The sequence below is a fragment of the Microcaecilia unicolor genome, chromosome 9 (assembly GCF_901765095.1).
Source record: "Microcaecilia unicolor chromosome 9, aMicUni1.1, whole genome shotgun sequence".
Classification (NCBI taxonomy): Eukaryota; Metazoa; Chordata; class Amphibia; order Gymnophiona; family Siphonopidae; genus Microcaecilia; species Microcaecilia unicolor.
The window spans coordinates 50,170,564-50,195,927 of record NC_044039.1 but is presented as its reverse complement, the minus strand read 5'-3'; the positions used below and the strand labels follow the sequence as shown (position 1 = coordinate 50,195,927).

General features: G+C 46.9%; 1 protein-coding gene across 1 annotated transcript in view; it reads right to left on the bottom strand.

The window, feature by feature from the left end:
* Positions 1 to 25,364, bottom strand: part of TULP3 (TUB like protein 3) — a 362,459-nt gene that overhangs the window by 19,711 nt on the left and 317,384 nt on the right. Inside the window, exon 9 of the mRNA XM_030214120.1 lies at positions 20,584 to 20,682. Coding sequence (XP_030069980.1) covers positions 20,584 to 20,682 — 99 coding nt within the window. The remainder of the gene's footprint in view (positions 1 to 20,583; positions 20,683 to 25,364) is intronic.

Genomic DNA, 25,364 nt, shown 5'->3' with positions numbered 1-25,364 from the left:
ATCTTGACATTTAGGTTGTCCTTAGAGATGGTCGTCCCTAGACTTGGTAGTTTCTGATTTTCGGCGATAATGGAAACCAAGGACGCCCATCTCAGAAACGACCAAATGCAAGCCCTTTGGTTGTGGGAGGAGCCAGCATTGTTAGTGTAATGGTCCCCCTGACATGCCAGGACACCAACCGGGCACCCTAGGGGGCACTGCAGTGGACTTCAGAAATTGCTCCCATGTACATAGCTCCCTTACCTTGTGTGCTGAGCCCCCCAAACCCCCTCTAAAACCCACTACCCACAACTGTACACCACTACCATAGCCCTTACGGGTGAAGGGGGGCACCTAGATGTGGGTACAGTGGGTTTATGGTGGGTTTTGGAGGGCTCACATTTACCACCACAAGTGTAACAGGTAGGGGGGGGGGATGGGCCTGGGTCCGCCTGCCTGAAGTGCACTGCACCCACTAAAACTGCTCCAGGGACCTGCATACTGCTGTGATGGACCTGAGTATGACATTTGAGGCTGGCATAGTGGCTGGCACAAAATATTTTTAAAGATGTTTTTTGAGGGAGGGAGGGGGTTAGTGACCACTGGGGGAGTAAGGGGAGGTCATCCCCGATTCTCTCCGGTGGTCATATGGTCAGTTCGGGGACCGTTTGGTGGCTTGGTCATAAGAAAAACAAGACTAGGTAAAGTCATCCAAGTGCTCGTCAGGGACACCCTTTTTTTCCATTATGGGTCAAGGACGCCCTTGTGTTAGGCACGCCCAAGTCCCGCCTTTGCTAAGCTTCTGACACACACCCGTGAACTTTGGTCATCCCCGAGACAGAAAGCAGTTGAGGACGCCCAAAATCGGCTTTCGATTATACCAATTTGCGACCCTGTGAGAAGGACACCCATCTTCCGATTTGTGTCAAAAAATGGGCGTCCTTCTCTTTTGAAAATGAGCCTGACTATGGAACTTTGTAAGTGTAAGTGCTTAGAAAATGAGCCCCTATGCAATTAATTAGAAAAAAATGAATTCCAATTTGTTTCACATTTAGGGCTCCTTTTACAAAGCCACACTAGTGATTAGCAAATGCAATGAAGCCCTTTCAGTTTCTACGGACTTCATTGCATTCCGCACGCGGTAATTACTACCACAGCTTTGTAAAATGAGCCCTTAGTTGCTTAATAGGGACAATCTGATCAATAACCCTTTAAATCTTTTTTTTTTTTCTTCAGTAATTCACTAGATATTCTGTTGACAATCCATTAAACAAAGGGATTTTCGTTCAGCTAAAAAAAAAAAAAAAAGCTCAAGTTATTCTTTGGGTGGACCAAATAATTGGTACGCTCAGCTTTTTTTTTGTGTGTGGGGGGGGGGGGGGGGGGGGAAGTGACAGAAAGTATTGACATTTAAACAAGAAACAATTCATCCAAGATTAAGTGAAATAAATTAAACATTATCATTCCAAGTTGAGTTTAAGGACACATAGGACCATAAAGCAAAAAAGGTTTATGATCTACACTGTTAGTGGGTCCTACATTAACTGGGATCAATCCACAACGGAAAGACCCTCAATAATTCCAATGATTTGGATAATTCCAAGTTATCAACATGAAGGTTAAAGTCCCTTATATTCTTATATTCACCAATTTCCAGTGAGAATGAAGATTTAGCCAGTAAATCAAAAAACATGTATCGTCTGGCATTAGGGGACTGAAAAATGAGACAAATGCTAAAATAGTCTATTGATGAAGCTTCTAATACAAGGCATTGATCACTCACTGGATGAGAAACAGGACATTTAAATAAAATTTCCATTCCTCCCACCTTTCAGTCCTTCCCTTGGCTAGTAGATAAAAGTAAAACCTGGAAGACAGCATTGTATACAAGTCAAACTCACATAATGTCACATCCCGCATAATGTTTTATCCCTGGTCAGCACCCATTGTAACTAATAAGGACTTACTTCGCCTACTATTACTCTATGTAATGTGTCACATCAGTTAATGTCAACAATTTTAGATGCTTGGTGGCTAAAAATGTACTGCTTAATGTTACAAAGTCACTATCTGTGTCGCTGGAACAGCCAATCATAATGCTCTTCCTTATCACAACAGATACTAGTTCAGCGGGACCAGTAATCTTTCGTTTTCTGCGGAGCAGAGAGGTTATGTTTTTAATTCTCCATGGTGCAAAAAACTTTAGCCTGTTTGGTGCCTTCCCTTTTCAGGATACAAATGTAATAAATAAAATAAATAAATAAAAAATATTGTTGATTGTGTTTACCATATGGGTGGTATATTGGTGTATTAGGGTCTGCCCAGTGTAACATTTACAGTGCTGCCTTTTCGTGCATAATGTTACTTCACCTAATGTGACCATTTCATTTTGGGGTTTTCAATGGATGGAAATAGCAGTGTTTAATAATTGATAACATTTTTGAACAGTATGCATTGGTTAATATGTGCTTTGAGCAACCACTTTATTCTTTGACAGATGATACATATCTAATATCTAAATTTAATAAAAGGTATTGTGACTATTTTACTTTTACTTATTTTTTTCTGTGTGTTGTCAGACAATTATGGATATAAGCCCCACCCCTGGCACCACCCCTAACTCTGCCCCTTTAGCCTCCCCGAACACTTGGGCCACCGACCGCCTATGCATGAATGCATCAGGACTCTACGTCCTAGTCATCGGTGCAATGTGCACTGAGACCTGTAGAGCAAGAAGCATCGCCATCCTTGTCCCTCCTGTATCTCCTACATGTATACTCAGGCTGGGCTGACCTTCCATGGCTGGGTCATTGCTCAATGTGCAAGCCATGGCGGCCTCAGTAGCCTATTTCTGCTCTGCCTCTAATCAAGACATTTACAAGGGGGCTACGTAGTCTTCTATCCATACCTCCACTGCTCACTACTGTACAAAGCAGCATTCCAGGTGGGATAGCAGGTTTGGACAAGTGTTCCTGCAAAATCTTTTTACTGCTTAAAATCCAACTCCGCCCTCCGGCCGATTATTTCCACCAGGTTCACTATTTCTTTAGTTATAGAATTGAAGTTTATTGTGAGCCTGGTAGCTGTTGAATACCATATGTGAGAACATTCTGCCTGCTTGTCCTCAGAGAATGCTGTTACTTACCTGTAGCAGGTGTTCTCCGAGGACAGCAGGCATATATTCTCACATCCCTCCCACCACCCCTTGGAGCTGTCTTCTTAGCTTTAATACTGCAGTGCTGGTCTGATTTGTAGTCCCAGCTTGTATAACAACGATCACACATCTCATAAATGAAGTCAAATTCTCTGCATAACAGACTATCCACCCTCTCCACCACTCCCTCCCACTTCCCATTCCCCCTCCCTATTGTTCTCCACCCCCGCCTGACCCAAACTCTCTCTCCCTCTCTGCAGAACTTCCCAAGTTCATAGCAAGGTATGAAGGCCCCTTACTCCACCCTAAATGTTCAACCCCTAGATTTATTTATTTAATTTATTTATTCCAAACTTGCTATATCGCTTGAACTGTCGAGTAGGGCTAAGTGGTTTACAGACTAATAATACACAAAAGGAAAAGAACTACAATAATGATAGAAAAGAAACACTAACTGATTGTCTCATCTCATCCCCAAAGTAACTTAATAGTTATTCAGTGCAACCAATCCTTCACACCTCTCTTTAGCCATCTTTCAGTAGAAGTCACTGTGCAACAAACTTTGCCTGAACCCAAGTAAAACCGAGCTTCTCTGGGTCCCTAACACAAGTGGATACATACCTGACATCAAAATCCCTTTTGGGAAGTATGAACTCCCCCTCAAATCACAAGTCAGGAACCTTCAGAATATGTCAAGTTCTCAGGTTCAGAGCCTGCGGGGACGGGCTCTGGAGCAAACATGAGCCCTTGGGCTGCTGACGAGGAGCGACAGCAGCAGGCAAAACAAACCAACCAACCAACACTGGGCTACCACACCAGCATAGGCAAGGACTGCAGGCGCCGCCCAGCGAGCCGGAACACACGGACTGGAACCTCCTGGACTGGAGGCCACCAGACTGATCTGCACTGGACCGGAACACACTGGACTGGAGTACACTGGACTGGTCTGCACTGGACTGGAACACACCGGACTGGAGTACACCGGACTGAGCCACACTGGACTGGAACACACCGGGCTAGAACACACTGGACTGGAGTACACCGGACTGGTCCGCACTGGACCTCAACACACCGGACTGGAACACACTGGACTGGAGTACACCGAACTGCTTCACCTGCACTTAGCCACTGTCCCCCAGGAGTTGAGCCCCCGGGTTCAAGCGGCCGGCAGGACTTACCGGATACAGGATAACACAGGGGCTGGGATACTAGAACAAGCTTGACAGTACCAGGACCAGGAATGGGACTAGGGCTGAGGGATCACCTCAGACCCTGGAATACCACGCAAGCTTGCACAAACCAGGAACACAGGGCCAAGACAAGACGGAAGTGCTCTCAAGCACCAAAGGGAAGGCATGGAAGCCCACAGGGGAAAGCAGGGAAACCCAGCAACTCAGAAGTGTTCCTATAGCGTAACCAGACTGAAGTGCTCCTAAGCACCTAACCACAGAAGTGCTCCTAAGCACTAAACTAACGTGAGTGCTCCTAAGCACTACAGTAACAGAAATGCTCCTAAGCACTACACTAACAGAAATGCTCCTAAGCACTAAACTAACAAAAGTGCTCCTAAGCACTAAACTAACAGAACTGCTCCTAAGCACTAAACCAACTGGAGTAGCAGGTGAGCCACAAGGAGAAAGTAGGAAAGCTAAACACATAAACTAACAAAGGTGCTCCTAAGCACCAAGCTACAGCAGTGCTCCACAGTACTAAACTAACAAAGGAGAAGCAGGTGAGCCACAAGGAGAAAGAAGGAAACCTAAACACATAAACTAACAAAGGTGATCCTAAGCACCAAGCTACAGTAGTGCTCCACAGCACTAAACTAACAAAGGTGCTCCTAAGCACTCCACCAACAACAGTGCTCCTAAGCACTAAACTAATCAGGAGTGCTCCTAAGCACTCCACTAACAGAAGTGCTCCTAACAGGAGGAGTGGTTAGTGGTTAGAGTGGTGGACTTTGGTCCTGGGGAACTGAGGAACTGAGTTCGATTCCCACTTCAGGCACAGGCAGCTCCTTGTGACTCTGGGCAAGTCACTTAACCCTCCATTGCCCCATGTAAGCCGCATTGAGTCTGCCATGAGTGGGAAAGCGCGGGGTACAAATGTAACAAAAATAAAATTAAAAAAAAAAAACAGCACCAAAACCAGAAGTACTTCTAACAGCAAAACAGAAGTGCTTCTAACCGCACCAAAAGGGAAAGCAGGGGAGCCACAAGGAAAAAGCAGGGAAGCTAAACACATAAGTCAAGAGTGCACACGGCACCAACACTAACCTGGACCTAAAGCAAAACGTTGCAAAGGCAAAGGCAGCAAGCTCCCAGGTGGCTAATAAGCTCATCACAGCTGAGCTCAGCTGCAACAATCACAAGGCAGCTACAGGTGAGGCTAGCTGCCAAACTTCCACACAAGACTGGAAGGTTAAAATATCTGGACCGGAATGAAAATAGTCTGGAAAGTCTATGGCAGCCACCGGTTCTGGCCACCAGAGGGCGAGAGGAGCACAATCCAAGGGAAAAAATGCAGCAGCAAGACTCATAGAAGGTTGCAAGTGACGTGACCACATCACACCATTTTTGCAAAAACTTCATTGGCTACCAGTACAATACAGGGCTAAATTTAAAACTATGTCTGATCTTCAAGGCCCTGAAAGGAAATGGCCCCGAGTATCTGAAGAATAGGATGATCCTCCACACACCGCCAAGGACACTAAGGTCCTCCCAAGGACTTTCACTAACTACACCCTCTCCAAAAGACATTACACGATGTGATACCCACAAGCAAGCCTTCTCCAGAGTAGCCCCCACACTCTGGAATGCATTGCCTGAAAGGCTCCGCTTAACACACGACTACCTCTACTTCAGGAAGCAGGTGAAAGCTTGGCTCTTCAACCAAGCCTTTAATGGAAGAAGTAACTAACTTGTTAGTCTCACTCACACACACAAGGATTGACTCAAGCTGCACATAATGCAGCGGGACATGTTTATCCACTCCTACCCTAGCTGAGATAATATTTAACCATCTCTGTGACCTCAGGTGCAACTTTCTTCAAATCAATCACCTTACTTTCTAATTCTTTCTACTTTCTTATTCATCTATATGTTAAAACTTTGCCTTACCTTTCACTACCAATTATAATGTTCTAGTACATATTGTGTTGTCATTGCAAGTAGTATACCATGCCATACTTTGTTTGTATTGTTGTTCGAATATTTTTACTGCTCTAATTGCCTCCTGCTCATGTTTGATCTATTCTTACTGTACACCGGCTTGAGTGAATTTCTTCAAAAAGGCGGTAAATAAATCCTAATAAATTAATAAATAAACATTCTCAATCTCATAATTTATCAGCGTTTTGTCCCACGGGCCTAAGTAGTAGCAGAATGCATCAGCACGTGATTTCTCAGTTCAGTCATCACCTATATCTACCGCAATATTCTGGTCATCCCTCTGCTGCTGAGTGTGGGCTCAGTGTGCTGAACTCCTTCCTCAGTGTCTGCTCAACATGTGGTGTACACAGACCTTTTTTCAGCACACTCTATGCTCCTTGTATTGTGATTACTTTTTTATACCTTCCATCAATTGTCATCAGCAAGCTAAACAGGAACAGCCACTTCTATTGGATATTCTCCTGGTGCAGTGTGGTCAGACCTTCCTTAAATTCTCAAACAGAGCTGCCTTATCCATGGGAAACCCGCGGAACAGGCCCCTGTGGGAATTTTTCAAAAGTCGCGGGTAGCAACATTTTGCAGTTTTTACCGCCGGGTCCTGCGGGTTGGTGGGTTTTTCCTTTTGCCCTCCTATTGGCCAAATTTGACAAATAGGAGGGTGATGGAGGTGAGATACAGTCCACTTTTTAAAAGCTTGGTCGCCCTCCCTCGGACTCATAGACCGACTGACTTTTGAGCTGAGTTGAGTGAGTAAGCTGTACTATGCACCAGCACCACTCACTGTCGCTAGTGGAGAGGAGAGAGAAAGGAGTCCATTGGTGGTGGCAGAGGGCAGGGGAGCTGCTGTGTGCTGCGCTGCTTTGGGGGATATTCTGTGTGTGATCGCCGCCTCTGCCTCATGTGTGACTGCTGCGTACGGAGAATCTTCCTGTCTGAAAAGCTGCAACTGCTGCAGCCCAGCCGGGGGAGGCTCCAGCTGCATTCAGCTCACCCCCCATGCTGCCGCCGGAGTAAGAGGAAGAAAGCCATCGTGCCCGCAATGGTTGGGCTTGCAGTGATCACACAGAGAGAGAGCAAAGGAGGATGGTGTTGAAATGTATTCACAAGGTAATAAGCTGTTCTTTTTCTTCATCTGTATATAAAGGTATGTGGCTTGCTTTTTCATGGCTACGTTTGGCGCTGTGATTGAGTGCGGCAAGGCCTAAATATGTATGTCTGCGCGCACTCTGGGACTCACACCCACTCCAGCGCTACCTCATGTAAAACCCTAGGGGGGGAGGAGAAGAGGTATATGTGGTCTCTTTACCCCATCTCCCCATTTTATAACTTGTTGCATGCTGTATGTTCATGCCGTCTTTCTCTCTCTTTTTAAAAAATTAATATGCTAGTAGATATTTAGTCGCCAGGCTGCAGCTCTTGCTGCAATCAGCTTCAGAGAGCTGCAGGCTTTCCAGGCCCTCGGGTTTGGCCAAGGTGGTTTTATAATGGTTTGGCATAAGTAGGGATGGGTACTTAAAGTACCCTCCGCTCCCCCCCCCCCCCCTCACTCTCTCCTCAAACACTAGCTGACCACTTCCGCGATAAAGTGCAGAAGATTAACCTTGAATTCACTTCCAAGCCTTCTCCTCCCTGTGACTTCTTAACCCACTCCCTCAACCAACCTATCCCGGCCTCCTTTTCCTCCTTCCCTGAGATCACCGAAGAGGAAACTGCTCGCCTTCTTTCTTCCTCTAAGTGCATCACCTGTTCCTCGGATCCCATTCCCACCAATCTGCTTACCAACATCTCTCCTACAGTTAACCCCTCAATCTGTCACATCCTCAACCTCTCTCTCTCCACTGCTACTGTCCCTGACACCTTCAAGCACGCTGTAGTCACACCACTTCTCAAAAAAACATCACTTGACCCCACCTGTCCCTCCAACTACCGCCCCATCTCTCTTCTACCCTTCCTCTCCAAATTACTTGAACGTGCTGTCCACAGCCGTTGCCTTGACTTCCTCTCCTCTCAGGCTGTCCTCGACCCGCTTCAATCTGGCTTTCGCCCACTACACTCGACAGAAATAGCACTCTCTAAAGTCTGGAATGACCTGTTCCTCACCAAATCCAAAGGCCATTATTCCATCCTCATCCTCCTCGACCTATCCGCCGCCTTTGATACCGTCAATCATAATTTACTTCTTGACACACTGTCCTCATTTGGGTTCCAGGGCTCCGTCCTCTCCTGGTTCTCCTCGTATCTTTCCCAACCCACCTTCAGAGTATCTTCTAATGGCTCCTCTTCCACCCCCGTCCCGCTCTCTGTTGGGGTTCCTCAAGGATCTGTCCTTGGACCACTTCTCTTCTCGATATACACCTCTTCCCTAGGCTCGTTGATCTCATCACATGGTTTCCAGTACCATCTCTATGCCGATGACACCCAGCTTTACCTCTCCACTCCAGACATCACAGTCGAAACCCAGGCCAAAGTTTCAGCCTGCCTTTCCGACATCGCTGCCTGGATGTCCAACCGGCATCTGAAATTGAACATGGCAAAGACTGAGCTCCTTATCTTTCCACCCAAACCCTCTTCTCCTCTTCCCCCACTTTCCGTCTCTGTTGACAACACCCTCATCCTCCCCGTCTCTTCAGCACGCAATCTCGGAGTCATCTTCGATTCCTCCCTCTCCTTCTCTGCCCATATCCAGCAGACAGCTAAGACCTGTCGCTTCTTCCTCTATAATATTAGCAAAATTCGCCCATTCCTCTCTGAACAGACCACCCGAACCCTCGTCCACTCGCTCGTTACCTCTCATCTTGACTATTGCAACCTTCTCCTCGCTGGCCTCTCGCTTAGCCACCTATCCCCCCTTCAATCTGTCCAAAATTCCGCCGCACGTCTTATCTACCGCGTGAACCGATACTCTCATATCACCCCTCTCCTCAAGTCGCTTCACTGGCTCCCAATCCACTACTGTACACAGTTCAAGCTTCTCCTATTGACCTTCAATTGCACTCAATCTGCTGCCCCCCATTACCTCTCTACCCTCCTCTCCCCGTATGTTCCCACCCGTAACCTCCGCTCTCAGGATAAATCACTCCTATCTGTACCCTTCTCCACCACCGCTAACTCCAGACTCCGCCCCTTCTGCCTCGCAGCACCTTATGCCTGGAACAGACTTCCTGAGCCCATACGCCATGCGCCCTCCCTGCCCATCTTCAAGTCCTTACTCAAGGCCCATCTCTTCTCCCTTGCTTTTGGCGCCTAACCACCTTCCCCATTCCTGTTACCTACACTGACTACGTAGTCTGTTACCGTTAGATTGTAAGCTCTCTTGAGCAGGGACTGTCCCTCCCCGTGTTTAAACTTGTACAGCGCTGCGTAACCCTGGCAGCGCTATAGAAATGCTAAGTAGTAGTAGTAGTAGTAGGTTTATCAACTAATCCTAAAGGCACCCTGGTTCTGCTCCAACATTTTCTTCACAGTCCTGCATTTTAGCTGCAGATGTAGTGGTGGCATTATCTTAAAGTTTTAACTTTAACTTCCTGGTGCTGCTCAGGCCTCTAACATCATGGATCTTTTAAGGTTGAAGTTGTGTAGTGTAAACAGGTTTTTAACTTCATTATACTCGGCTGGAGTTCAAGCAAATATTTATTGACCAGTGTTGGGCCTAAAATGAATTCTGATTTTTTTTTTAAATAAATTAAGTGCAATACATTTTCATAAATTGTATAATTTTAATCATTTTTCACTATATTTCACAGAATTGGGGGGTGCATGGTTAGAATATAAATTATACAGGGGAAAATTTCAGATATGTAAAAATGTGACTTTTGCCATATCTTAGAATTTAATATTGTGCTTCATGTGCTAATCTGCAACTTGCAAATCCTGTATGAAATTAGTTTCTGTAGTCAATTTTGTGAGAGTAACACTAGTCATCAAGGCCTTTGAAGCAGCTGCTTTCCATTTGTCTTGTCAAATAGATTAAATTCTTGAACCCCCCCCCCCCCCCCCCCACAAATTTAGGTGCATTCTTCACTAGCATTCATGTTTCGATTGGGACAGGCTGGATAATTTGGGTGGAAGCTTTAGGCCTCTTAAAAGTAAATATCAGTAGGGAAATATATATGGAAATGGGGACCGGTTGAAGCTGGATCATCAGAATCTGCCAGATCCAATATTAACTCACATCTAGCTTTTTATGTCCTTCTCTCAAGCTTGTTCTGCATTGATTTGCATTGCAGCAGCTCATACATGCCAAATGTAAATAAACTTTCAAGCAAAAGTTTGTTACTACAAAGTGATGTCATGCTTTAGTACGTGGGGAGAGGAGGGTCGTTGTGAGCCCACCTACCCCCGGTCCTCAAATAGCTATTTTTGCTGTTGGGATAATTTTGGGTTACATTTGCAAATGAGTCATGCTCGAAATTTTTTCACCCTTTTTAAATATGTAATATATTATAATTATTGTTAATAGTAATATTATTATATAGCTATTTTTGGTGTCAAAACTGTTGGGCTATTTTTGGGCACAAATTGGGCTGGAAAAGTTCTGGCCACCTGGCAACTCTGTTCCCAAAGCCTTTGCACAGCAATCACAGAAAGGTCTTGAAATACCTCCGCTTTCTGGTTATTGCAGACTAAGGCCTCTTTTTCTTTAGCTTTCCTCAGCATTAATTTATTTTTTTATTTATTTTTGTTACATTTGTACCCCGCGCTTTCCAACTCATGGCAGGCTCAATGCGGCTTACATGGGGCAATGGAGGATTAAGTGACTTGCCCAGAGTCACAAGGAGCTGCCTGTGCCTGAAGCAGGAATCAAACTCAGTTCCTCAGTTCCCCAGGACCAAAGTCCACCACCCTAACCACTAGGCCACTCCATTATCCTTATAATTATGCAGGCAAATCATGATACCTTTAGGGAGGTCTCTATTATTTGGGCCAGTTCTTTCTCCACCAGCTCCAGTCTATCAGCTCCTTATACACCTGTTGGACTACACGTTCTGCATCACAGAATTCTTCAGTGTCTGACACCTCTCAAATAAATATTTTGTTGCTTTGATCTGTTTTCTAAATCCTCAACATGGCTCAGAAGCTCATCTTGATTCTTGTGGAGCCACTACGCTGCCGAGTGTATGTCTGCAGTCCACAATTCTTGCGCATCTACCCTCCGTTCCACATTTTCCATCTGACCAGCCAGCTCCAATATCTTTTAATTTCCTTAACTGCATCTTTAATATGGCCCATCACCAACTGAAATTCTTTTTTTTATATCAGTCATCCACTCACGTAGGTCATAAGTATCTAAGTATTGCCACACTGGGACACACCAAAGGTCCATCAAGCCCAGCATCCTGTTTCCAACAGTGGCCAATCCAGGTCACAAATACCCGCCAAGATCCCCAAAAAGTACAAAACATTTTATATTGCTTATCCCAGAAAAAGTGGATTTTCCCCAAGTCCATTTAATAATGGTCTATGGACATTTCCTTTAGGAAGCCGTCCAGACCTTTTTTAAACCCCGCTAACCACCTTTACCACATTCTCTGGCAACGAATTCCAGAGTTTAATTACACGTTGAGCGAAGAAAAAGTTTCTCTGATTCATATTAAATTTACTACTTTGTAGCTTCATTGCATGCCCCCTAGTCCTAGTATTTTTGGAAAGAGTAAACAAACGAATCACGTCTACCCATTCCACTCCACTCATTATTTTAGAGACCTCTATCATATCTCCCCTCAGCCGTCTTTTCTCCAAGCTGAAGAGCCCTAGATGCTTCAGCCTTTCCTCATATGGAAGTCGTCCCATCACCTTTATCATTTTTGTCGCCCTTCTCTGTACCTTTTCTAATTCCACTATATATTTTTTGAGATGCAGCAACCAGAATTGAACACAATATTTGAGGTGCGGTCGCACCATGAACTGATACAAAGGCATTATGACATCCTTGCTTTTGATTGCCATTCCTTTCCTAAAAATACCTAACATTCTATTTGCTTTCTTAACTGCCGCAGCACACTGGGCAGAAGGTTTCAACGTATCATCAAGTAGAGGAGTGTGGTAGCCGTGTTAGTCCACTCTTAAGGTTATCAATAGAAATCAAACAAAATAAAACATGGAAAAGAAAATAAGATGATACCTTTTTTATTGGACATAACTTAATACATTTCTTGATTAGCTTTCGAAGGTTGCCCTTCTTCGTCAGATCGGAAATAAGCAAATGTGCTAGCTGACAGTGTATATAAGTGAAAACATTCAAGCATTACTATGACAGTCTGACAGGGTGGGAGGATGGGGGTGGGTCGGAGGTATGCATGGGGACATCAAAGCACATCATTGATATTCTAACAGGGTGGGTGTGGATAGGTGAGGGGAGGGTGATCAACAGAGACATACAGCTTTATGGTTTATAATGGGCTAGGAACCCCAGATCCTTGTTAAGTCCTTTCTGTTGGGTGTTAAAATATTCAATCATTCTGACTTCAAAGGTCTTACGTTCTTGTATGGTTTTAAAGTTACTTTTGAGGATTCTCACTGTGAAGTCACTGGTGCAGTGTCCTGGTCCTGTAAAATGTTGCCCAACAGGCGTGGGAACCCTGCTGGCACCAGTATTGTTTATATGATGTCTATGTAAATTGAATCTTGTCTTAAGCATCTGGCCTGTTTCTCCAATATAGCATCCTTCATTCATTACATTACATTACATTAGTCACAGACACTGCCCACTGCAAACTGTGCAGCTCATCCTCTGACTTGCTCTCACCCGTCACTGGCAGCTCCACCATCTTAGACATATGCAAGGCTTTTGAGCACCCTTGATCCACTGCTCTTTGCAGTTCCTCTGGTTTCTTTACTGCTGGCATCTAAGGCTGCAGGGAGGTTATTACTTGTAATCTGTAAGTAGCAACAGGGATATTTTGCTTTTCTTCATGGATTTAGGCTCTCTGAGGCTCAGAGATCGTGCCTCCATGTTGCCATCTTCCCTGCTGACATCACCGGAAGTCCCAAGACCAAAATTATTTACATGCACACCATGTACAAACATTTCCAGAGGAACAGTCTGAGTAAAGCTGGGGCAGAGCTCTGAAGTACAGTATTTTACAACATGTGCATATACACCCATGGGGCAAATCTTGTAACACAGCATCAAAAAGAGTACACATGTATTTTATAAATACAGCTTCTGATTTTTTGCAATAACTGCAAACCACTGATATTTTTGAACGGGGGGGGGGGGGGGGGGGGGGCGGGCGGGCTCTGCATTTTAGAAAGAAAGTAGTTTTTGCCACCACTGCTGCTGTAGCTGAGCCCTGTGAACTCACACTAGAGTCTGCTGTTGCCTCTTAAGCTTCATTCTTGTAGCACCTTTCTCGAAGCGTACAATTCACTTTTGCCTCCCCTGCTGCAATGAAAATGTATGCAATGTTTTGCTACAACCAGTTTAACAAGACTGAGTGAATGTGAAGGCACATATTTTTGTGGATAAAAGCTGTGTAAATGTGAAGTTCCAATAAAGATGAAGAAACTGGAAAAAAAAAGTTGTGTTGTGTCACTGAATGTAATTCACTTAAATTAACCTCCACAATTTCAAATAATACTTAAAATCAGAAGCTTTATTTATAAAACACACAGGTAAATCACAACATTCCCAGAATGCCTACATACAGACTGCATAAAGTAGTACTATCTTGTGGTGTGAATACAATTTGTGTGTGTATACCTAAGCAAAATTTTAAAAGAGCCTGTTTCTATGAGAAAAACAACAAGTTTTTACACGCAGAAAAAGCTTTATAAAATTATTCCAATAAAGTACTTGCATACATTTTCACTTTCTTTAGAAAAGGTGTAAATTTATCCAAGAGAATTTCTCTGCTGTTACGGATAGTTCTGAGGGACTCATTTTATAAAGGCATATAGGTACTTATGTTGTGTTTATAAAAAGCGAATGCTACATACCTGTAGAAGGTATTCTCCGAGGACAGCAGGCTGATTGTTCTCACTGATGGGTGACGTCCACGGCAGCCCCTCCAATCGGAACACTTTCTAGCAAAGTCCTTTGCTAGTCCTGGAAGCAAGCAAGATGCGGGAGACACCCTCTGACAGACCCAAAGAGGCAAAGTCTACGCTCTCAACATCCAGGCCGTGAGAGCCAGGGACCGGAGGTTGGGATGCAGAAGTGCCCCTTCGTCCTGTGTGATGAGGGTCGGAAAACACTCCAATCTCCACGGTTCTTCGGAGGACAACTCCAGAAGAAGAGGGAACCAGATCTGACGCGGCCAAAAAGGAGCAATCAGAATCATGGTGCCTCGGTCATGCTTGAGTTTCAACAAAGTCTTCCCCACCAGAGGTATGGGAGGATAAGCATACAGCAGACCCTCCCCCCAGTCCAGGAGGAAGGCATCCGATGCCAGTCTGCCATGGGCCTGAAGCCTGGAACAGAACTGAGGGACTTTGTGGTTGGCTCGAGATGCGAAGAGATCTACCAAGGGGGTGCCCCACACCTGGAAGATCTGTCGCACTACACGGGAATTGAGCGACCACTCGTGAGGTTGCATAATCCTGCTCAACCTGTCGGCCAGACTGTTGTTTACGCCTGCCAGATATGTGGCTTGGAGCACCACGCCGTGACGGCGAGCCCAGAGCCACATGCTGACGGCTTCCTGACACAGGGGGCAAGATCCGGTGCCCCCTTGCATGTTGACGTAATACATGGCAACCTGGTTGTCTGTCTGAATTTTGATAATTTGGCGGGACAGCCGATCTCTGAAAGCCTTCAGAGCGTTCCAGATTGCTCGTAACTCCAGAAGATTGATCTGCAGATCGCGTTCCTGGAGGGACCAGCTTCCTTGGGTGTGAAGCCCATCGACATGAGCTCCCCACCCCAGGAGAGACGCATCCGTGGTCAGCACTTTTTGTGGCTGAGGAATTCGGAAAGGACGTCCCAGAGTCAAATTGGACCAAATCGTCCACCAATACAGGGATTTGAGAAAACTCGTGGACAGGTGGATCACGTCTTCTAGATCCCCAGCAGCCTGAAACCACTGGGAAGCTAGGGTCCATTGAGCAGATCTCATGTGAAGGCGGGCCATGGGAGTCACATGAACTGTAGAGGCCATGTGGCCCAGCAATCTCAACATCTGCCGAGCTGTGATCTGCTGGGACGCTTGCACCCGCGAGACAAGGGACAACAAGTTGTTGGCTCTCGCCTCTGGGAGATAGGCGCGAGCCGTCCGAGAATCCAGCAGAGCTCCTATGAATTCGAGTTTCTGCACTGGGAGAAGATGGGACTTTGGATAATTTATCACAAACCCCAGTAGCTCCAGGAGGCGAATAGTCATCTGCATGGACTGCAGGGCTCCTGCCTCGGATGTGTTCTTCACCAGCCAATCGTCGAGATATGGGAACACGTGCACCCCCAGTCTGCGAAGTGCCGCTGCTACTACAGCCAAGCACTTCGTGAACACTCTGGGCGCAGAGGCGAGCCCAAAGGGTAGCACACAGTACTGGAAGTGACGTGTGCCCAGCTGAAATCGCAGATACTGTCTGTGAGCTGGCAGTATCGGGATGTGTGTGTAGGCGTCCTTCAAATCCAGAGAGCATAGCCAATCGTTTTCCTGAATCATGGGGAGAAGGGTGCCCAGGGAAAGCATCCTGAACTTTTCTTTGACCAGATATTTGTTCAGGGCCCTTAGGTCTAGGATGGGACGCATCCCCCCTGTTTTCTTTTCCACAAGGAAGTACCTGGAATAGAATCCCAGCCCTTCTTGCCCGGATGGCACGGGCTCGACCGCATTGGCGCTGAGAAGGGTGGAGAGTTCCTCTGCAAGTACCTGCTTGTGCTGGAAGCTGTAAAACTGAGCTCCTGGTGGACAATTTGGAGGTTTTGAGGCCAAATTGAGGGTGTATCCTTGCCGGACTATTTGGAGAACCCACTGATCGGAGGTTATGAGAGGCCACCTTTGGTGAAAAGCTTTCAACCTCCCTCCGACTGGCAGGTCGCCCGGCACTGACACTTGGATGTCGGCTATGCTCTGCTGGAGCCAGTCAAAAGCTCGTCCCTTGCTTTTGCTGGGGAGCCGAGGGGCCTTGCTGAGTCGCACGCTGCTGACGAGAGCGAGCGCGCTGGGGCTTAGCCTGGGCCGCAGGCTGTCGAGAAGGAGGATTGTACCTACGCTTGCCAGAAGAGTAGGGAACAGTCTTCCTTCCCCCCAAAAATCGTCTACCTGTAGAGGTAGAGGCTGAAGGCTGCCGGCGGAAGAACTTGTCGAATGCGGTGTCCCGCTGGTGGAGCTGCTCTACCACCTGCTCGACTTTTTCTCCAAAAATATTATCCGCACGGCAAGGCGAGTCCGCAATCCGCTGCTGGATTCTATTCTCCAGGTCGGAGGCACGCAGCCATGAGAGTCTGCGCATCACCACACCTTGAGCAGCGGCCCTGGACGCAACATCAAAGGTGTCATACACCCCTCTGGCCAGGAATTTTCTGCACGCCTTCAGCTGCCTGACCACCTCCTGAAATGGCTTGGCTTGCTCAGGGGGGAGCTTGTCCACCAAGCCCGCCAACTGCCGCACATTGTTCCGCATGTGTATGCTCGTGTAGAGCTGGTAGGACTGAATCTTGGCCATGAGCATAGAAGAATGGTAGGCCTTCCTCCCAAAGGAGTCCAAGGTTCTAGAGTCCTTGCCCGGGGGCGCCGAAGCATGCTCTCTAGAACTCTTGGCCTTCTTTAGGGCCAAATCCACAACTCCAGAGTCATGAGGCAACTGAGTGCGCATCAGCTCTGGGTCCCCATGGATCCGGTACTGGGACTCGATCTTCTTGGGAATGTGGGGATTACTTAGAGGCTTGGTCCAGTTCGCCAGCAATGTCTTTTTGAGGACATGATGCATGGGTACTGTGGACGCTTCCTTAGGTGGAGAAGGATAGTCCAGGAGCTCAAACATTTCAGCCCTGGGCTCGTCCTCCACAACCACTGGGAAGGGGATGGCTGTAGACATCTCCCGGACAAAGGAAGCGAAAGACAGGCTCTCAGGAGGAGAAAGCTGTTTTTCAGGAGAGGGAATGGGATCGGAAGGAAGACCCTCAGACTCCTCGTCAGAGAAATATCTGATGTCTTCTTCCTCTTCCCACGAGGCCTCACCATCGGTGTCAGACACAAGTTCACGGACCTGTGTCTGCAACCGTGCTCGGCTCGACTCCGTGGAACCACGGCCACGGTGGGAGCGTCGAGAGGTAGACTCCCTCGCCTGCACCGGCGAAGCTCCCTCCGCCGACGTAGTCGGGGAGCCTTCCTGGGAGGCTACCGCACTCGGTACCACAAGCGGCACCGATGTCGGAGACCTCACCCCGAACAATGGGCCAGCCGGCGCCTCGCTCGACGATACCGGTGGCGCAAGCACCCCCGGTACCGGAGGGGTAGGGCGCAACAGCTCTCCCAGGATCTCTGGGAGAACGGCCCGGAGGCTCTCGTGCAGAGCAGCTGTGGAAAAAGACATGGAAGCCGATGCAGGAGTCGATGTCAGAACCTGTTCCGGGCGTGGAGGCTGTTCCGAGCTGTCCAAAGGGGAGCGCATCGACACCTCTTGAACAGAGGGCGAGCGGTCCTCTCGGTGCCGATGCTTACTGGGTGCCGACTCCCTCGGCGACCCAGAGCTCTCGGTGCCGACACGGGAAGGGGACCGGTGACGATGCTTCTTCGATTTTTTGGAACGAAGCACGTCACCGGAGCTTCCCGGCACCGACGAGGAGGACGTAGAATCCAGCCGTCTCTTCCTCGGGGCCGAGGCTGAAGAGGGTCGGTCTCGGGGGGGCTGTACCGCAGGAGCCCTCAGGGTAGGGGGAGACCCACCCGAAGGCTCACCGCCACCAGCAGGGGAATGGACAGCCCTCACCTGCACTCCAGACGAAGCACCACCGTCCGACAACATCAGCAGACGAGGAGGTCTCGATACCACCGACGCCGATGCAGCCCTCCGATGCAGAGGGCCGATGCCTCGATGCACTCGGGGGCGAGGATGAAGGTCCGGGCGCCGACGACGTCGAAGCAGTCGATATTCCCGGTGCCGATGCCGACGAAGAGCCCGAGAACAAAATGTTCCACTGGGCTAATCTCGCTACCTGAGTCCGCTTTTGCAAAAGGGAACACAGACTACAGGCCTGAGGGCGGTGCCCAGCCCCCAGACACTGAAGACACGACGCGTGCCTGTCAGTGAGCGGGATTACCCGGGCGCACTGGGTGCACTTCTTGAAGCCGCTGGAAGACTTCGATGTCATGGGCGGAAAAATCGCGCCGGCAAGATCAAAACTCGAAATGGCGAAAATGGCACCACAAAAATAGGGGAAGAAAAACTTCGACCGAGGCCTAAATAGGGCCTACCCCGACGACGAAAGAAAACTTACCGGGGCAAAAACTAGAAGTACGGGAAGGGAGAAAACCATAAAGGTCTCCTTCCGACACCTTTTTTTTTTTTTGAAGAACGAAGTCGATAAACGACGCGCGAGGTCAACTTTGGGGCGTGAACGGCGAAACACGACCGTACCGAGCGCGGACAAAAGAAGACTGGCCGGCACGAGCCGGTTCGGGCAGGAAGACAGCCGCGCATGCGCATCGGCACGCGAGGACTAGCAAAGGACTTTGCTAGAAAGTGTTCCGATTGGAGGGGCTGCCGTGGACGTCACCCATCAGTGAGAACAAGCAGCCTGCTTGTCCTCGGAGAATATATGTAAGACTCAATATTTTCACCTCTTTGTGTTGGATATGAGATTGTATTTACCTTTATAAAATGGGAAGTGTTTTGGATATTTCTCTTAAATTCCCTTTTATGAAATTACTCCCTATAAGAATATATTTTAATCCTAATAACAGCACAAGCAGCACAAGATTAAGTACACAAGTATTGCCATACTGGGAAAGACCAAAGGTCCATCAAAAGCCCTGCATCCTGTTTTCAACAGTGGTCAATCCAGATCGCTAACTGCCTTTACCACATTCTTTGGCAACGAATTCCAGAGTTTAATTACACGTTGAGTGAAGAAAAATTTTCTCCGATTCGTTTTAAATTTACTACATTGTAGCTTCGTCACATGCCCCCTAGTCCTAGTATTTTTGGAAAGCGTGAACAGACCCTTCACATCTACCTGTTCAACTCCACTCATTATTTTATAGACCGCTATCATATCTCCCCTCAGCCGCCTTTTCTCCAAGCTGAAGAGCTCTAGCCGCTTCAGCATTTCCTCATAGGGAAATTGTCCCATCCCCTTTATCATTTTCGTTGCGCTTCTCTGCACCTTTTCTAATTCCACTATATCTTTTTTCAGATACAGCGACCAGAACTGAACACAATATTCGAGGTGCGGTCGCACCATGGAGCAATAAAAGGGCATTATAACATCCTCATTTTTGTTTTCCATCCCTTTCCTAATAAGTTATCTATAAAAAAAATTTAGATTTTATTGCTGTGAGAACAGAGAAAAAAAACATTCCATACATATGCACACACATATGTACTTAAGGTATGCTTAGGTTGAAGACGCAGCAAGTTCAGCAACTTTTACAAATCTTCCAAAATTCTGTTTTAATTCAATGTTTAGTATGATTTCCTTACTCTTCACCATAATGTTACACCAGAGGGATCATTTGCACACTGCTATCAAAGTAACTAAAATTTTCCACTAGACCCACTAGTACATGCTCTGTATGCCATTCCAGAATTTGACTGTCCTTACCCCATCAGTACACTCTGCTCTTGTTGCTTCTCTCTTGAGCATTATCCCTACCGTGCTAGTACCAACAGATATTTCTATCTAACCAAATGCTAGCTCACTATCTTACATTAATAGTGGTGACTGTCAGGTCAGCCCCACCACGTTTTAAATATTCTATTTTAGTAAGGCTATGTCATGCACTTGGACCAGAAAGATATTGTAGTATCCACAGTTTTCATGCCAGTTGTGCCCATCTAATATAAAAGCCTACAATATCACCGCCATGTCCAAAGCATGAAATCTGCCATTTTTCAGTTGTGAACATGTCCAGAGCAGAGCTTCCCAGATGAATTTGGGGTTACAACCTGGATGGGCCCTCCAGAGGACATCACTGATGCACACCACCGGTAAGGGGGGGGGGGGGGGGGGGGTAGGGGGGTCGTATGTTTTCTGAGGCTGCATGAATGGGATTATGACCACAGAAAGATTTATTTATTTGGTACATTTCTAAACCGCACTATCCATTAGATTGACAACTACTGGTCTAGAGTTAGTCATCAGGCTAAGATTTGACCAACATGTTTTGAACTTACATTTTGAGGGCTGAATGTAGTTCTCTCATGATTCATATTCATCCCTGGAATGATCACGGTCATTTTTCTGGGACCCTTGAAACCAAGTACATTGGTCTCCTGGAAGACAAGGAGAGGAAAGTTCATTATGAAAGTTTGCTTTTATTCTTTCCAACACAATGGAAATTGGAAAGCATCATAAAAAAGTGGATGAGAATGTCTTATGTCTGGGAGAAAATAACTCTCTGAAAATTTAACGGAATGGGATGAAACATGGTATGGAGGAAAATCTGGTGAAAGATATATTGAGTTTGAATATTGGACCAGGAGTTTGACAGAAATAAGCCTCTGCCTCAAAAAGGAAAAATTAATCCTTACCTGGTAATTTTCTTTCCTTTAGTCCCAACAGATCAATCCACAGACTTGCGGGTTATGCCATCTACCAGCAGGCGGAGATAGCAGCAGCCCCTACTTCAGTATGTTCGATAAAGCAGTAAGAAGGGAACAGAAATATTCCACCTCCAAAATAGCCAACCAGAAAATAATGAAACATGAAGTGCGAAAAGCAACAAACACTGCCACCATTTGCTGTTTCATTCTCGTTTCCTTTTTCTTCCAAAGTTTTTGTTTCTTTTATAAACTGCGCCTGCAAACATATCCAATAGATATCAGGAATCCAGAACCTATAAACACAGACACACAGAAAGGTATATAATCCACAAGAGTGGGCCTCTGGATTAATCTGTTGGGTCTAAAGGAAGGAAAATTACCAGAAAATTACTAATTTTTCTTTCCATTATGTCTCACAGATCAATCCAGAGACTTTCGGGATATACAAAACGGGATAGAGCAATCACTGCAGACAGGACTGAAACCCGAAAGCCGCATCCCCCCTGGTGCACACATCCAACTGATAATGCCTCAGTAAGGTGTGAACAGAAGACCACGTCACCAACCTACAGATCTTGTCCAGGGAGAATGATTGCACCTCGGCAAAGGGCGCAACCTGTGCTATTGTGGAAAGCATTGAAACCTAATGGGGGACACTTCCCAAACAGCACTTAGATGAAATAGTCTCCTTGAGCCAACATGCGATGGTCGCGTTCTATGCCTGGTCACTCTTCTTGTGACCAGTAAACAACACCATAGGCTCCCCGTATAAGAGGCTTGGGGAGGCTTATCGTGGACTTAGAAGCATAGCTAGGTGGGGCGCAGCTCCCCCAAACAGATCTTTAGAAGAGATGCTGCAGTGACTGGTCTCTATCTCCTCCCCCCTCCCGCGCGAGTCTTGTACCTCCCCCCTGCTCTCACCCATCCGTGTGGTCACGCCGGCCTGAGGCGTTCTCCCTCCGATGCCGACGATTCACACAGCCAGCCTTAATCTGCCTGCGTTGGAGCCTCTCCCTCAGATGCGTCCCACCTCTGCGTAAGACAGGAAGTTGCATTAGAGGAGGCGGGATGCGTCTGAGGGAGAGGCTCCGACGAAGGCAGATTAAGGCTGGCTATGTGAATCGCCGGCATCGGAGGGAGAACGCCTGAAGCACTCGTGCAACCCAAAGAAGAGTGAGAAACCACCGCGGAAGAGGGGCTCCCAGAAGAAGAGCTCAAACTCAGCCGGCTCCCGCTGCCGCCCGCCTTTCCAATAGCTGTGTAGGCCATGGTGAACTGGAAGAGATCGGTAAGTACTAAGCAGCGTTGGGACAACCCGCTCCATGCTGCCAGTTCCAACTTCCAGCGCCTCCTTTCTTGGTGTGGAAAAACCTGCTCATAAGGTTTAGTTAAATCTTTTTTGTTAAAATAAAAAATAGGAAAAAAAATTTTGTACAACTGTCATTTGTATATTACAAATGTAGATAAACACTACACTAGCTGCAAATAATACAGAACAATATCAACGATCTCCCCCTCATCTCCCCTCCATTCTTCCCCCCCTCCCCCTATACTCTCTTACCCACCAGGCTCTTAAAGTTTACTTAAAAATAAGTTACAGTCCATTTACTCGAGATCCTGTACAGAGGCAGGAAGAAGAAAAATTAAAACTTGTTGGTTCCTGGATTGGAGGGTACAGGGAAAAGAGGGAGGATCTGGGAGCCCAAGGGAGTAGAGCCTGAGACAATTCAGTTCTGTGGTTCATTTTCTGCCCAATCATAAGTACATAAGTAGTGCCATACAGGGATAGACCAAAGATCTATCAAGCCCAGCATCCTGTTTCCAATGGTGGCCAATCCAGGTCACAAATACCTGCAAGATCCCAAAAAAGTACAAACATCTTATGCTGCTTATCTCAGAACTCCGTTCACTGGGTAAATCTCTCTTATCTGCACCCTTATCCTCCACTGCTAACTCCAGACTCCATTTCTTTTATCTTGCTGCACCATATGCCTGGAATAGACTTCCTGAGCCGGTAGGTCAAGCTCCATCTCTGGCTGTCTTCAAATCTAAGCTAAAAGACCACCTTTTTGATGCTGCTTTTAACTCCTAACCCTTATTCACTTGTTCAGAACCCTTATTTTACTATCCTCACTTTAATATTCCTTTATCTCTTGTTTGTCTGTCCTAATTGGATTGTAAGCTCTGTCGAGCAGGGACTAACTCTTCATGTTCAAGTGTTGCATATGTCTATTAGCGCTATAGAAATGATAAGTAGTAGTAGTAGAGAAGGAGCCAATGCCAGGTGTCAATCCGGTCTTTGAAGCTCCGCCCATCAACGCAGGGAGGAGGACTTGGTGTTTGTGGAAAGTGGAGCTCGGCTCGCTGGTTGCTGCAGGAAAGGTTTTAGAAGAGCGGCTAGTTTTAACCCTGTGACTGGGAGCTGTTCCTACCGATCTTAACCGGGATTTTTAATAAAGCACAATCATCTTATTTTCTTTTCCATGTTTTATTTTGTTTGATTTCTATTGATAACCTTAAGAGTGGACTAACACGGCTACCACACTCCTCTAATAAAGCACAAAAATGTATGTGCGATTAACGGGTGAGAGTAGGGGGGGGGGGGGGGGAAATGGGACTTGATATACCGCCTTTCTGTGGTATTTTGCAACTACATTCAAAGCGGTTTACATATATACAGGTACTTATTTTGTACCTGGGGCAATGGAGGGTTAAGTGACTTGCCCACAGTCACAAGGAGCTGCAATGGGAATCGAGCTTTCTGTCTGATGTAAGCTTAGGAGCTGGGCAGGATTAAGCGTCTAGTAGAGCCTAGGCAAGTTAGCTTTCGGGTCCCCTACCTAATGTAAACATAGTAGATGACGGCAGAAAGACCTGCACGGTCCATCCAGTCTGCCCAACAAGATAACTCATATTTGCTACTTTTTGTGTATACCCTACTTTGATTTGTACCTGTGCTCTTCAGGGCACAGACCGTATAAGTCTGCCCAGCACTATCCCCGCCTCCCAACCACCAGCCCCACCTCCCAACCACCGGCTCTGGCAGAGACCGTATAAGTCTGTCCAGCACTATCCCCACCTCCCAACCACCAGCCCCGCCTATCATTGTGTTGCAGTATAAGACCCAGAGCAAGGTAGGAGCCCTAGGAAACTCTCAGGCAGGCACACATGGAGGGGAATAATCGAAAGGGGTGCCCAAGTTTTCCTGAGGACGTCCCGGCGAAGGGGTGGGGAAACCCGTATTATCAAAATAAGATGGGTGTCCATCTTTCATTTCGATAATACAGTCGGGGATGCCCAAATTGCGAAATTTAGGTCGACCTTAGAGATAGTCATCCTTAGAGATGGTCGTCCCCGATTTTCGGCGATAATGGAAACCAAGGACGCCCATCTCAGAAATGAGCCCTTTGGTCATGGGAGGAGCCAGCATTCGTAGTGCACTGGTCCCCCTGAGATGCTAAGACACCAACTGGGCACCCTAGGGGGCACTGCAGTGGACTTCAGAATTTGCTCCCTGGTGCATAGCTCCCTTACCTTGTGTACTGAGCCCACCAAAACCCACTCCCCACAACTGTACACCACTACCATAGCCCTTATGGGTGAAGGGGGGCACCTACATGTGGGTATGGTGGGTTTTGAAGGGCTCACATTTACCACCACAAGTGTAACAGGTAGGGAAGGATGGGCCTGGGTCTGCCTGCCTGAAGTGCACTGCACCCACTAAAACTGCTCCAGGGACCTGTATACTGCTGTCCTGGAGCTGGGTATGATATTTGAGGCTGGCTTAGAGGCTGGAAAAAATATATTTTTTTTTATTTTTTTGGAGGGTGGGAGGGGTTTAGTGACAACTGGGGGAGTAAGGGGAGGTCATCCCCGATTCCCTCCGGTGGTCATCTGGTCATTTAGGGCACATTTTTGTGGCTTGTTTGTAAGAAAAAAAGGACCAGGTAAAGTCGTCCAAGTGTTCATCAGGGACGCCCTTCTTTTTTCCATTATCAGTTGAGGACACCCATGTGTTAGGCACGCCCCAGTCCCGCCTTCGCTACACCTCCGACACGCCCCCGGGAACTTTGGTCGTCCCTGCGACGGAAAGCAGTTGAGGACGCCCAAAATCGGCTTTCGATTATGCCAATTTGGGCGACCCTATGAGAAGGACGCCCATCTTGCAATTTGTGTCGAAAGATGGGCACCCTTCTCTTTCGAAAATAAGTCTGATAGGCTAGTCCACCCTAAAGATCACAAATGTAAAACTAATCCAGGAATTTCTCCAGTGTATAACAATAGATATCCATCCTCCCACCATTTCTTCCCTCTTCTCAAGGACATTAGCAGGTAGAAAGCTTGCACATGTCAATCTTCCTTATCCTGTCACTTATAAAAGCTCACCCCTACTACTACTACTACTATTTAAC